Raw genomic sequence first — 15,251 nt, 5'->3', positions numbered from 1 at the left:
GTTAAGATGGCTGACGTTAAAACATTAATTGACAATTTACGCGAAGGTAAGAAAATAATACAAAAATCGACAGAGAATCAAACACGAAACGTACCAATTGTAACATTGTGTGCACAATAAATGTCGTTAAGAGAGCTATTAAGCACTCGCTGGACTTTGAACCAAAAAAATACAGCACTTTTCAAATTGAAGCGTATGATCCCAAAACTCGCCCAGTCCATTTGGCCATTTTTATTATATACAGGTTGCAAATTAACGGAGGGGATGGGGGTATTTCCCCCCTGTTGGAAAGTTATCCCCCTCTCATAAATTCATATTAACATCCCTGCCAGGAATAAAAGTATAAAGTAAGCAAAGAAAATAATTGAGGTATTATCATCACCGACAACCTGAAAACAATCAATAATTTGGAATTACACATCTTATGTTAAGCTTGCTCATGGATATAATTAACTCAATCAACTCAACTATTTTTAAAAATGTGATCCAGTTGTATTACAGAGGTGAGTTTATTCATTACTTTATTATTGTTACTGCCAATGTTTACATTTCATCACAATAACGTCAACAGCAATAATAATAATAATAATAATAATAATAATAATTATATTATTAATAATAATAATAATAATAATTATTATTATTATTATTATTATTATTATTATTATTATTTTATGCATGGTATTCTCTATCTGGGATTCTAACCCCTCCCCCCTCATCATAAATCTTAATTCGTACCCTGCATATATATAATTATGTTTGAGACCTCTATCATTATATTTTAAGTTTGTTTTCTTTCAAAACAATGCCAATCCTTGTCTAAAAGTTTGTTTTGTTTTTTGGCTTAACAGAAAGTATAATTCGTTCAACTTCTTTTATTTTCTTTGCAGACCACTGGTAAGTAAAATATTTGACGTAGTCTATGGGAAAAGGACACATAGTCCAAAATGGTGTTTTGAGAAAAAATATTTTAGAGTTTCATTCTGTATGTATATATTTGCATTTGGTCATTAAAAGTGTAGATTTTTATATTATATTTTTTGTATTTTTATTGGAAATGAAATTCTCAACTTCTGTCTCACATTCAAATACGATATCTACAAGAAAATTATGTGTCCTTTTTCCACAGATTTTTTTTTCTCTCTTGTAAGGAGGAGGGACCCAAAGGCTTACACTGTAGCCTGAGGCTTATTGTGCTTACCACTCGTATTCAATTTTATTTATAAAAATATCTTGGCAGGAAGAAAATCAAACATTTATTCTAGTATTGAAAATGAATACAAACACAAAGGCAACAATATGGAAAAGTGTTAAGTAGGTAGGATGCGGTGTCGGCAGCGAGTGGTTGGTGTGTGGTCAGTGTGTTGCACGTGTGAGTTGCGCTCGACCACCGACAGCGACAATTCTGTGGTTCTGTGGGTGATACCGACCACACACAACGACAGACGTCGACAATGACTTCAGTTTGTGGTCCGTGTGAGTTACTATCATCTATTTCCATACTGATTCCTGACCGCCCACAGCATAACCACACATAACTGCAAAATAATCGCAAAGTTGTGGTCCATGTAAGTTGGGCCTTAGACATGGGACACACGAGAATTGATTTTACAGACGTTAAAACCAGTAAGTGTACTTCTAAACAAAAAAGTGGCCTGGCTCTGTGATTTCTGTAGTACCGGTAGTAGTTGTCATTGTCATCATCGCCGTCGGCTTCATTATCATCATTATTACCACCAAACATTTCAGCAGGAACTACTTATGGAATGTCAGACGAAAATATATGGGTTCGAATCTACACATAGATGTTGTTGGGTCTGAGGAGTACAAACCTATGGATCAACAATTGGCTCTCTTCTGACAAAGGAAAAATTTTACAGTCTGTACAAAAGAAGCCAAATGACCTGGAAATGTACAAAAACTTGCCCAGACATGTTCAAACATTTTTAACAAGAGCCAGAACAGGTCACATTGTCACTCAATTGTACCTACACCGATTTCACCTTCTGATAATCCTACTTGTCTGTGGTATAATAATCACGATGAAGATCTGGAACACATTCTTCTATACTGTCCATCCATAAACCACAAAAGAAGTAAATTAAAATCATCAGTACCAGTTGCAGAAGACACAGCCCTGCAGTATATATTGACTACACCCCACCTCTGGCTACTAGCAACAGGCATCTATAATGAACACCGATCAAAATACCCCTCATTTCTCGTGAAAAACAACAACTGAATAGATTACAGTGGACTATAGTGGACTTTATGTTGTCAGCAAACAGCTAGATACATTAAGAAGATTGATTGATTGATTGAGTGATTGACTGATGCAAAATTTGACGATAGTAATGCAATTTGAGTACCAATTAAAAGTCTTAATATATAATTTAAAGATGATCCTGTTTGAAGTACCTAATAAGGTTAATAATAAATGTCCAGCAATTAGTTGATCTGGGTGGCGCAGTCGATAGACTGCTGGCCTTCTGTGCCGAGGTTGCGAGTTCGATCCCGACCTGGGTCGATGACATTTAAGTGTGCTTAAATGCGACATGCTTATGCCAGTAAATCTACTCCTGCAGGACAAAATTTCGGCAGCACCGGCGACGCTGATATAACTTCGGCAGTTGCGAGCGTCGTTAAATAAAAAACATAATTTTCCAGCAATTATATTAGCAGCATATGGAAATCACAAAAGTGCCCTGGCACTGCCAGGCCTGAAATACACCCCTGGTTATAACATACGTCGCAACGTCCGTTATAGCTTAACTACAGTAGACACTATATGGAACGAGACATGGCTTGTAACGCACGTTGCAGCATTTTCCTATTCGCACTGAAGTAAAACACGCGAACGTAACTTGACGTCCGTTAGTAGGACATACTGATGTGATTTTGCATTATTGTAGTGTGTTGAAGGCAAAATAGATGTGGAAACATTAGTAAATAATTAAAAAAGACCAGTGTTGTGTCCTCCTGTCCTGCAATGTTCGAACATGAGAGAGACTACCAGAACATTACAAACTTCGTCTTATTTAATATGAAAAACTAATTGTAAAATCTGTGCTAAATTCCTTAAGCAGTTAAAACACAAGAAGGCTATAGAAAACAAAAGATGCGAAAACAAATGAATGAGATGTGTAAACAATTGAATGCTCTTTTAAAATTCATTATCACTAGATAGGGGTGCCATTTAAAATTTCTAAGGGTGCTATTCATAGACATTTCGCTAGCCCGCGCTAAGAGCGTGCTAAACTAGCCTCGGCTATCGACTGGTTACTTGTACAGGAGTCATATCATGTCATATCGCTAACACTGGTTTATGAATACGTACAAAAAACGTTAGTTCGCTGATCATCCACTGGAAGCCCGCGCTAAGAATGTCTATGAATACGGCCCTAAGTGAAGTTGAGGGGGTGAAACTTAATATGCAGTTAAGACTGTCTTTAAACTTCCTCTTCAATATTTAGATTGACGTGTTTTTTTTAATTAAATTCAATTTAAATTTATATAGTTATTTAGACTGGGACATTTTGAAATGAAAGCCCTGTACGAATATATAAATATTTTACACATCTTGATTACACACTTTTAACACTTCGTATCACTTAAGAATACATAGGCCTACATATTAGAGATGAACAACGATCGAGAAAGCAAGACTAACAGCGCCCGCGAACCCGATAACCTGCACGACAATGTTGTATACAGTACGTCGCGACGTTGACGTAAAGACTGCTTGTGAATGTTTCGAGACATCAAGATTGATCACTCCCGAAGTCCCGAACGTCAAGCAGCCTTGAATCCCCACAGTTGTTTATAGCTGACTGAACTTTTATCTACTTTGGCAACTGTTATATATCCATAAACAATCAAGTAGCCTATTTGAAACATCATCTCTACTTTTCAATGTATAATAATCCGTTCCCTAGTCTTTATTTAATTACTAGGCCCTTATTAAAAGGCTAGGATTTTTTTTCATGTGTTTGAGATCAAGTGTGCAATCTCAAGTAAAAAATATTAACGCTATGTTTTATGTTTCTTAGAAATGCAAATTTATTTGAGAATTTTTTTTCTATTTATATAACCATAGGTAATATCATATAATAGAACCAGAACATTTTGATAACTAAGATACTGTTCTGTTTTGTCTTTTTGTCTCATTTAAACATTTATAATGTTATTTATTTCAATGATGTATGTTATTCAAAGTTACGAAATCTTTCCACGCCGACCAAATGCTATTTCGAGAATGATGAGCGAGACTCGAAGCGCACGAGAATGACGAGCCGAGATTCGAAAGACAAATGCAACGAACACAGCGAGCAGAGCGGCAGTTAGTTTTGTTCATCTCTAATATATACATACATAGATACATACATGCATACATACGTGTTCTGCCCAGGGCAGGTCTTTCATTGCAACCCAGCATTCTCCAATCTTGCCTATTTTCTGCCTTCCTCTTACTCTCCACATATCTTAACATCGTCTATAATCTGATATCGTCTTCTGCCCCGAACTCTTCCCCCGTTCACCATTCCTTCCAGTGCATCCTTCAGAAGGCAGTTTCTTCTCAGCCAGTGACCCAGCCAATTCCTTTTCCTCTTCTTGATCAGTTTCAGCATCATTCCTTCACCCACTCTTTCCAACAGAGCTTCATTTCTTATTCTGTCTGTCCATTTCACACGCTCCAGCCTTCTCCATATCCACATTTCAAATGCTTCTAGTCGCTTCTCTTCACTTCGTCGTAATGCCCATGTTTTTGCCCCATACAATGCTACACTCCACACAAAGCACCTATGCGTTAAAACGTCAATAATTATATTTGAAGAGTCCACTGCAAGAATGATGGATGTCATTGGAATAATTTTGAGGGAGAAGCAATTGAAAGTTTGGAATGCTTAGCGCTCAAAGCTTAACTGTGATTTTCCGATCATTACTGAACAATGACTATCAGTGTTAATGCCATATAACTCTCTATGTACATTCTATATGTCTTAAACTATGCATTGACGGTCTTGGTTCATTTTCGACAAGAAAGTGACATCCCTCATTCTTGTAGTGGACTCTTCATTTATTATCTGCAACACATTAATTGAGGGGTTGGGTGCAAGAGAGGCACTTCTCTCAAATGCAAGTTTTGAGAAAATTGATGTTGAAAATTCAAACCGTAATAAAGTTACCTATGTACGTCTTTACATTTTGGGTACTCCTGACCTCTATGATCACAGTATTGAACTATAACTTGGTGATCATATGCATAACAGATCAGAGAACATAATAAAGCTTTTTACTCAAAAAGGGCACATCCTCTAAAATGCCTTTCTTGCACCCAGCCCCTCAATTGCATAAGTTACCTAAAACTATATAAGCATAGTAATCCACAACTCTGGAGAAACGGTTAGCATGTCTGGCCGTGGAACGAGCGGGCACGGGTTCAAATCCTGGTGGGGACAACTTACTCGATTAAGGTTTTTTTGGGAGGATTTTTCTTCAACCCACTGAGAGCAAATGCTGGGTAATTTTCGGCGCTGCATTATCACCATATAATAATAATAATAATAATAATAATAATAATAATAATAATAATAATAATAATGATTTATTTTAGCTGGTAGAGTTAAGGCCGTAAGGCCTTCTCTTCCACTCAACCAGCAAAAAGAGTATATACATATGCATGAACTTACAAAGAATTCAACAATTTGATTTAGATTAGAGTTACATGTATACAAGAGTTATTTACGAATTAAACAACAAAATACTATGAACTATTAATTAAATACTGAAATAAACTGTGTAGCAGAATTAAGCTAAAATACATAGAATGTTGTTAATATATTTCAAATAATATTAGATAATAGAAAGAGATTATTATGAGACAATTTTGAAAGTACAGCACAATCAGGATGATGTCTAAAGAAAGAAGTAACAATGTAGTCAGTGATAGTTTAAATCAGTGTGATTGGAGTGAAATGCTAATAAAGTTATCTTTTAAGCTGTTCTTAAAGGTGTTTATTGTCTTGCAGCCTCTAATACTTTGTGACAAGGAATTCCATTGACGCGAGGTGGATACTGTAAAAGATGATGAATAACAAGATGTTCTATGAAGAGGTATACTTAGCGTGCCACAGATAAGTGATCTGGTATTTACGTCGTGGTTAAGTATAGATAAGAGAAACGAGACGAAAGGTAATTTGGTGTTAAGGTGTGCAGAATTCGAAAGAGTAAAGACGAAGAGTGTAAAGTTCTGCGTTCTTTAAGTCGGAGCTACGAAAGACTTGCGAAGGACGGTGATATGTGGTCATATCGTCGGATGTTGCACACGTATCTGACGCACATATTCTGAGCTCGCTGTAACTTGACTGACAGTTCAGAACTTAGGTCATTTAACAAAACGTCACAATAATCGAAGTGCGGCATTACTAGGGTTTGTACTAGGGTAAGTTTTAGTTGCTGGGGCAAGAAGTTTCTCAAGCGGCTCAGACGCTAGATAACCATAGCAATGGATAAAGCGTCGTAAAAGAACCAATTAAAAAATTAAGCGTAGTGATTAATGCCTAATGTTCTTGTAAATGAAAGATGAATCATGGTGTTTAATTATTATATCCCCACCGCTCTAAATTCCCTTGCCAGACTCAGTAAACCCTGGGACGACCCTTTCACCGGTATCTTCATGAAGCTCTTGCGTAATTTAATTTTTAAGAATTCGCCTAAGGATTTTAGCTCTTTTATGCGGAGCCAAGGACGTCACACGTGATGTCATCACTTCTCGAGCGGGAAGTCCAGCGACGGCGCATCCGCAACACTTTCCTCAACATAACCTTGCCAAACCAGAGCTGCTCGCCACGCCGGAGGCTGTTTCCGATGCCAGAGATTGTGACCGCAAGTCAGGTCAGTGTTGTGATATGGACCGAGTGTGGAGCTACGTGTGCATCGTTTTCACGACGTTTTGCCTAGGTGAGGAACAGAAGATTGCTTATACAACTTGTGTGTCGTCGCATTTACTTTCTGTGCTCTTGTTAAAAACAAATAATAATATTAGTGGAAACTTATTTTCTAGCTATAGAGGCTACATTTTTCATATTCTTACATAAACCGGTCCTAGTGCTAAATTCGGCGGTTTCTCTCACAACCTCGCAAAAAACGTTATTATCATTATTAAATAATTCATCACAGTTTAATAATTGAAGTTATTTCTTATATTTTTATGGCCATAATATTATTATTGTAGCTACGATATTTGTTTTATAACAGCAATTATTATATTCAGTGGTGCATTTCTAAACAAAGAAGTACCTTGGCTCTGAGATTTCGGTAGTAGGTACCGGTAGTAGCTGTCTTCTTCTTCGTCGTTATCATCATCATCATCATCATCATCATCAATTTCGCAAGAATACTTATGGAATGTCAGACGAAACTGTTTAAATGTGAATAAAATATGACTTTTTATAAATGCAAAATTTGACGATAGCAATGCAATTTGAGTACCAATTAATAGTCTTAATAATATATAATTTAAAGATGATTCTGTAGTACCTAATGATGTTAATGCTAAATTTGGTGGTTTCTTTCACAACCTCGCAAAAAAACCGTTATTATAATTATTGATTTTATTACCATTATTAATTCATCACAGTTTAATAATTTAAGTTATTTCTTATATTTTTATGGCCATAATATTATTATTGTAGCCACAATAATGGTTTTATCACAGCAATTTATTATATTCAGTGGTGAATTTCTAAACAAAGAAGTGCCTTGGTTATGGGATTTCGGAAATACTGGTAGTAGCTGTCATCAATTCCGCAGGAATACTTATGGAATGTCAGACGAAAATACATGGGTTCGAATCTATGTAAGTTATAGAAGTTTGAAGAATAAACTTCACTATGAAACTGTTTAAATGTGAATAAAATATGACTTTTTATAAATACAAAATTTGACGATAGTAATACAATTTGAGTACCAATTAATAGTCTTAATAATATCTTAATTTAAAGATGATTCTGTAGTACCTAATAATGTTAATGCTAAATTTGGTGATTTCTTTCACAACCTCGCAAGAAGCCGTTATTATCATTATTGATTTTATTACCATTATTAAATAATTCATCACAGTTTAATAATTGAAGTTATTTCTTATATTTTAATGGCCATAATATTATTATTGTAGCTACGATAATTGTTTTATAACAGCAATTATTATATTCAGTGGTGCATTTCTAAACAAAGAAGTGCCTTAGCTCTGGGATTTCGGTAGTACCGGTAGTAGCTGTCTTCTTCGTCGTCATCATCATCATCATCATCATCATTAATTCCGCAGGAATACTTATGGAATGTCAGACGAAAATACATGGGTTCGAAACTATGTATATAAGTTGTTGGGTCTGCGGAATAGACCTCACTATGAAGTTGTTTAAATGTGAATAAAATATGATTTTTTATAAATGCAAAATTTGACGATAGAAATGCAATTTGAGTACCAATTAATAGTCTTAATAATAATAAGTCTACTATGTTTTTAAATTTTAAATCGAATTTACAAAACAGATCGAAGACTTAACCGAAATGTAACCATTAGAAACTCAAAAATAGAGATAATTTTAACAAAAAGGAAACAACTCTTGTTATTTTAACTTTCCTTTTATTACGCTTATGAATGATGAATTTATCATCCTTATTTAATGTCTATTTTAAACCAGAGGCTATTTAGAGACGTGATGTGGTGATTATGTAGCACTGGAGAAGGGGAAGCACATAATACAATCACAGTCTAGTATATACAATCACGAAGCTCAATACGTAGTATATATGCATCCATAGTTAGTTGCTAACCACTAGCTAGCATCGCTAATATCGCCTCATTACAGACAATGCGAAATAGTACCGGCACAGTCTATTGTTCCTAACACCCTCACAACTCAAGCTTCGTGACTGTATATACTAGACTGTGATACAATATTAAGGAAAAACCAGTTTCATAGACGCCTCATTCGTCACAAATCTCATAGAATCTGTTGGGATCGAACTCCGTTTCTTAGGTGAGAGATCGTCAGCTGTATATTGTTAAACTATTTTTTGAGCTAAGGTGATCAATAACTGGCCCAGATTTCACTTTGGTAGCTTTTGCAGATGTAACAATCAGTAAAAGTGACATTCATTGCGTAATAGAACTTATGCTTAAAGGGTTTCAATCAAAAGTGACACAAGTAAGAAAACTGTGCTTCGAGCCTCCAATCTCCAATTCTGCGAGATATTCGTCGGCCTATTTACCCCGCGTTTTAAAATCAGGAAAACATTGCAAACAAAATTAATAAAATATGTTTAATCAAACGTAGTTTGGAAAGTTATGATCAATAGGCTACACGTGATAAATCAAAATCTCTGGCCACGAAGGGCGAGACGCCAGTATACAGAGTGAAATTTGCGCATTTATTTAGAGTCATGAATCATTAATTTAAAATAACGAAAATAGTTCTTGGCATTCTGTTTCTTTGTTTGTGGTTTTTAAAGGTACAGTCACACGTCGCTACTTTTGCAGCGCTGCAGTACAAAAAACTGCGCAACTCTCGTACTGCGACGTGTGAACAACGGTGCAACCTGAAAAGTAGCGGCTGCCGAACCTGCTGCCCGCTAATTTTCCATGCTGCGCGCAACTTAAAAGTAGCGACGTGTGAACAGGGTTCTCAGGGTTGCAGCCGCAGCATTTTTGATATCGGTTTTGTTGAAACTTTTGCTGCGGTTGCAACCGGTGTTACCGCCCAAATGTGCCAATGATACGTTTATTGTTTGGATATATTTTAATGTTAAATGTGATGAAAATAAATTATTTGTAACAGTTATTAAATACACAACACAGTCTGAGCATAATTCTGTGGTGTTTGGGTAAAGGGAGATAAGTTATAAAAATGAGTTCGGAGATATATGAAAATTAAACTTGGAACCCTTATTGCAAATAATTTTCTACACAAATAAAACACATCAACTGCTAGTATTCTTTGATTTTTGCATACTCACTTGTATAATTTAACTTGTGTGTTCATCTGGGGAACAAAATTCCACCTGGATAAAAAAAAATGACTTATACCCCTTTACCCGAAAACCACAGAATTGCTGACGATAGATATAATTTAATTTTTAAATTTTCCGTAGCGTAGTTCCAAACAGGAGGGTTGCTAACATTGATTACGTGAATATACTGTTGGTTATCATTTAAGTATATAGGCGTTTTTAAAAGCTTTATAGTAAAAATAATGCCAATTTCTGAATACTAGATACGTCAGAAAAGCAAATAATAGATAAGGAAGCTTTCGCATGAGTTTCTTAATAATGCGAACATAACCACAAAATGTTTATTGAGAAGTCAACACGGAGATGGAAACCTGCAGCATGACTGCGGCTGGAAAAGTAGCGCCTTGTGTGTGAACAGACTCGCAACCTCCAGTTGCAACTTTTGCAGCACTCGGGTTGCGCAGCACGAAAAGTAGTGTGCAGCACGCTACTTCGGCTTACGTGTGAACACGACACGCAACTTTTGCAGCTGCAGTACAAAAGTTGCGCTGCAAAAGTAGCGATGTGTGACTGTACCTTAAGAGAGACAACTTTCTTCGAACAAACTTTGACTACTATCAAAACAATTATTTACATTCATGATATAGTTTTATGTATTTTGGAATGTTCTATGTCAATGCAGGAGAGCTAAGTTGTGAACTAATTGCGGGTTGCGCGCGCATTATGCATGAAAGGTGGTATGTCTGTAATTTTATTTACAGACGTGGACAAATTATTGAACTAAATTAATTATATGTGCAACGAAGCTGTATTTATCGGTAGAAATAATGAACAAAAATGTATTTTGCACAGATATAATGAATAGAAAATTGAGTCTGAAGGTTACTAATATTTTGTGAACATTCCCTTATTCTTTATTAACACGTTGATTTTGTCAGGGATGCTGGAAATCAAAGTTTGACGCTTTCTTTGAATATCAAAGTCATTTAGCCAGATATCAGACAGTGCTTAAATGAGTCCATGTTTTTTATAAGCCTCTTTTTGTTCACTTCCTTCTTCAGTATGGATTACAGATTTTCAATTTCGTTCATGTCCGGTCTTCCTGCAGGCCATGGAAGAATATCTTCTGCAGTATATAATTAAAACACCAGTAGTACCAACATAGCCAGAAAAAATATACTTAACCATTGAAAAAATATGCCAGAAAATGTAAACAATCATATTTACAACAATAGAGACTCTGTGAATTATACTGAAAGTTGATATGACGAATTATATTATGTTTTCAAGAAAAAGTTTTAGTCTAATAATAATTTGTCCACGTCTGTAACTACAAAATGGTGACAACAAACCTACAGCAGCGACCTGCTTCCGATGTGGCTCGTTACTTGGGAGAACTATGCGTTGATTTATTTGTTATAAGTTATAAGAAAATAAAAATATACAAGAAATGATAGCTGTTATGAAGATTTTTATATTTTGCTGTTTTAGTCATAATCTCATACATTCTCGATGCTTACAGATTCATTCATTCATTCAGTGTTCTGCCCAAGAGCAGATCTTTCACTGCAAACCCAGCTTTCTCCAATCTTTCGTATTTTCTGCCTTACTCTTCGTTTCCTCATATGATCCATATATCTTATCATCTGATATCTTCTTCTACCCCGAACTCTTCTCCCGTTCACCATTACTTCCAGTGCACTTTCTTCTCAGCCAGTGACCCAACCAATTCCTTGTCCTCTTCCTGATCAGTTTCAGCATCATTCTTTCTTCACCCACTCTTTCCAACACAGCTTCATTTCTTATTCTGTCTGTCCACTTCACACGTCCCATTCTTCTCCATATCCACATTTCAAATGCTTCTATTCGCTTCTCTTTACTTCGTCGTAATGTCCATGCTTCTGCCCCACACTCCATACAAAGCACTTCACTAGTCTCTTCCTTAGTTCTTTTTCTAGAAGTCCGCAGAAGATGCTCCTTTTTTTAAATTAAAAGCTTCCTTGGCCATTGCTATCCTCTTATTGACTTCCTGGCTGCAGCTCATGTTACTGCTTATAGTGTCTTATTTTATTTATGAAACAAATGCATAAGATCATAGAAGACAGTTATCACTTCATTTTAAATGTCACAAGAGTCGCCCGTGACAAGGTATTGCATGTGGCTATGTTTAATAATAATAATAATAATAATAATAATAATAATAATAATAATAATAATAATAATAATAATAATAAAAACTTATGGGTGAGTCTAGGAATGCATATAGAGAGTTAGTTGGAAGTCCTGAGGAGAAAAGACCTTTGGGGAGCCAAGATGTAGATGGGAGGATAATATTAAAATAGATTTGAGGGAGGTGGGATATGATGGTAGGGACTGGATTAATCTTGCTCAGGATAGCGGGCTTATGTGAAGACAGCAATGAACCTCCGGGTTCTCTCAAAGCCATTTGTAAATAAGTAATAATGAAATCTGTTAGAGCAATTTAATACCTATTAATTTAATTAAGTTTCGATGAAATCATAATATGACAAAGACATCCCAAGGCATTAACAAGAGTCATAATCCGATTCAACACTCGATTAAAAATGTTTGGCTTGTATTTTTGAATAATGACATCATATACATTACAGAGCCATGCAGTGTCCAGTTAGAGTCATTAGCAGTGGCGTAGCATGAAATTTTGAGCAGGGGAAGCTAACTCAAGTTGTCTTTCATGTACATATGAGAAAACGTATTACAAAAATATAGTCTTAAAATAAATAGTAGTCGATGTCAAGTCAGCAGTCCGAAGATTGGTTGGAACCTCGTAAGTAACACCAATAAGGCATGACCTCAAATGGTAAAATATGATTTCATGGTTTACACATATCTCTAACAAATAGACACGGTCATTTGTCTTTTAAATCGCACTTTTGTTCGTAAGTCAGTCTTGATAATAGTATTGTCCTAAAAATTCAAGTAAATTGGTGTCAGGAACTGTTATTTCACTCATTATTTATTATATCAGCCACAACGCACACTAACCTTCAACTGAACACAACTCACGAAAGGGATAACTCGGAAACTTTCAATGTAAAAGCTAGCTTCTTCCGTGCCTTGCGAGCAGGGTAGGTTAGTTAGAAAGGGATGGAAAATCTGCGGGGTGGGTTACACAGAAGAATGAGTGAAAGAAACCAGTCTGCTTGGAAGCTGGTGTGTGCAGGCTTCTTGTTTACTGCTGCATCACAATATTAAACGCATAAATATAAATTCTATTAAAATTAATAAATAATTTTGTTCATAAACTGCAGGTTTATTATGAAATTATTATTAACTGGGGAAGCTGAGCTTTTTAGCTTACATTGACGCTACGCCACTGGTCATTAGCAAAACAACCACTGTCTTTTCAAAATGTAAGAAGACTAAGGTGATATACAGGAATGTCAGTAGCCACAGAGTAAATTCTGCTACCTACTACAAAATTTTGTACAAAGATTCAGACACTGATCCCCACTTCCATTGCCTGAAACTGATTCCGTGTAAAAAAAGAACACGATCCCGAGATGCAATGCGCGACCTTTATACCGTTAGCCTACTGGAGATCATTCCGTGGAGGAATGCTGGTAGTCTATTCGTATTTGTTTCATGTTCTTCCTTGTGAGTATAAAACGAAGTCAAAATGTCTTCAACGAAGACGCAGATACAGTTCTGTCCAGCAACTCGCGGCGTCTCAACCAAAGAGACCCCTGGCAAATTCCGTGGGTTTGTGAGGGACAAAGTGGCTAGCAGGAAATTTTTTCTGAATACCGTACTTCTGTTTACCTCTCTATCGTCACTTTGTCGTCGTTCTATCATTACCTCATCGACATCGTGTGGTTGAAGAGAGTCGTTAAATAAACAACTTTCCTTCACCAACATTTGGATAATATCATAATCAGTGTTATATAGAAGACGAAGAAACAAAGAAAAGTACTATAAGCATGGATTCGAGCGTTTTCTTTTCTTGTTATCTATTAAGACTGACTTGTATTCCGCTTACAGAAAATACGAAGACGATATAAAAATCTATTCTCTGATTTCAACGAAATCGAATTCTGACATTCTACGAAAATTATTACTTTTTTTTTTTTTTTTGGATGATTGTATTCTTTTCTCGTACTTATCGATTTATTTAGCATGTCTTCTAAGTTAGTAATACTAAAATTATGAATAATAATAATAATAATAATAATGATAATAATAATAATAATAATAATAATAATAATAATACTTATTGGCATTTAAGGAACCCGGAGGTTCATTGCCGCCCTCACATAGGCCCGCCATTGATCCCTATCCTGAGCAAGATTAATCCAGTCTCTACCATCATATCCCATCTCCCTCAAATCCATTTTAATATTATCTTCCTATCTACGTCTCGGCCTCCCCAAAGGTCTTTTTCCCGCTGGTCTCCCAACTAACACTCTATATGCATTTCTGGATTCGCCTATACGTGCTACATGCCCTGTCCATCTCAAGCGTCTGGATTTAATGTTCCTAATTATGTCAGGTGAAGAATACAATGCGTGCAGTTCTGCGTTGTGTAACTTTCTCCATTCTTCTGTAACTTCATCCCTCTTAGCCCCAAATATTTTCCTAAGAACCTTATTCTCAAACACCCTTAATCTCTGTTCCTCTCTCAAAGTGAGAGTCCAAGCTTCACAACCATACAGAACAACCGGTAATATAACTGTTTTATAAATTCTAACTTTCAGATTTTTTGACAGCAGACTAGATGACAAAAGCTTCTCAACCGAATAATAAGAGGCATTTCCCATATTTATTCTGCGTTTAATTTCCTCCTGAGTGTCATTTATATTTGTTACTGTTGCTCCAAGATATTTGAATTTTTCCACCTCTTCGAAGGATAAATCTCCAATTTTTATATTTCCATTTCGTACAATATTCTGGTCACGAGACATAATCATATACTTAGTGTTTTTTTGGGATTTACTTCCAACCCTATCGCTTTACTTGCTTCAAGTAGAATTTCCGTGTTTTCCCTAATCGTTTGTGGATTTTCTAATAATAATAATAATAATAATAATAATAATAATAATAATAATAATAATAATAATAATAATAATCCGTGGCGCTACAGCCCGTGAAGGGCCATAGAGCTGGGGACGGAGCGAGTAGAACTGTTGAGTTGCTCGGTTCTATCGGTTTATGTGCTTGGCAGCGGAGCACCGAAGTCACTCGGTTAACCGTAGCCGTTA

General features: G+C 35.9%; 2 protein-coding genes across 3 annotated transcripts in view; one reads left to right on the top strand and one right to left on the bottom strand.

Annotated features, from left to right (window-relative positions):
- Positions 1–1,472: 1,472 nt before the first annotated feature.
- The window catches only part of LOC138697622 (glutamate receptor ionotropic, kainate glr-3-like), a 68,417-nt gene continuing 54,638 nt past the window's right edge, over positions 1,473–15,251 (bottom strand). For both annotated transcript variants that reach the window (XM_069823024.1, XM_069823025.1), the window contains one exon: positions 1,473–1,538. The gene's annotated coding sequence lies outside the window, so the exon portion shown is untranslated. The remainder of the gene's footprint in view (positions 1,539–15,251) is intronic.
- The window catches only part of LOC138697621 (modular serine protease-like), a 48,542-nt gene continuing 39,999 nt past the window's right edge, over positions 6,709–15,251 (top strand). The window contains exon 1 of the mRNA XM_069823023.1: positions 6,709–6,960. Within this exon, the coding sequence (XP_069679124.1) occupies positions 6,909–6,960 (52 nt within the window). The 5' untranslated portion in view covers positions 6,709–6,908. The remainder of the gene's footprint in view (positions 6,961–15,251) is intronic.

This window comes from Periplaneta americana, chromosome 4, assembly GCF_040183065.1.
Source record: "Periplaneta americana isolate PAMFEO1 chromosome 4, P.americana_PAMFEO1_priV1, whole genome shotgun sequence".
Taxonomy (NCBI): Eukaryota; Metazoa; Arthropoda; class Insecta; order Blattodea; family Blattidae; genus Periplaneta; species Periplaneta americana.
The sequence above is the reverse complement of the archived record's forward strand: the minus strand, read 5'-3'. Positions and strand labels throughout refer to the sequence as shown.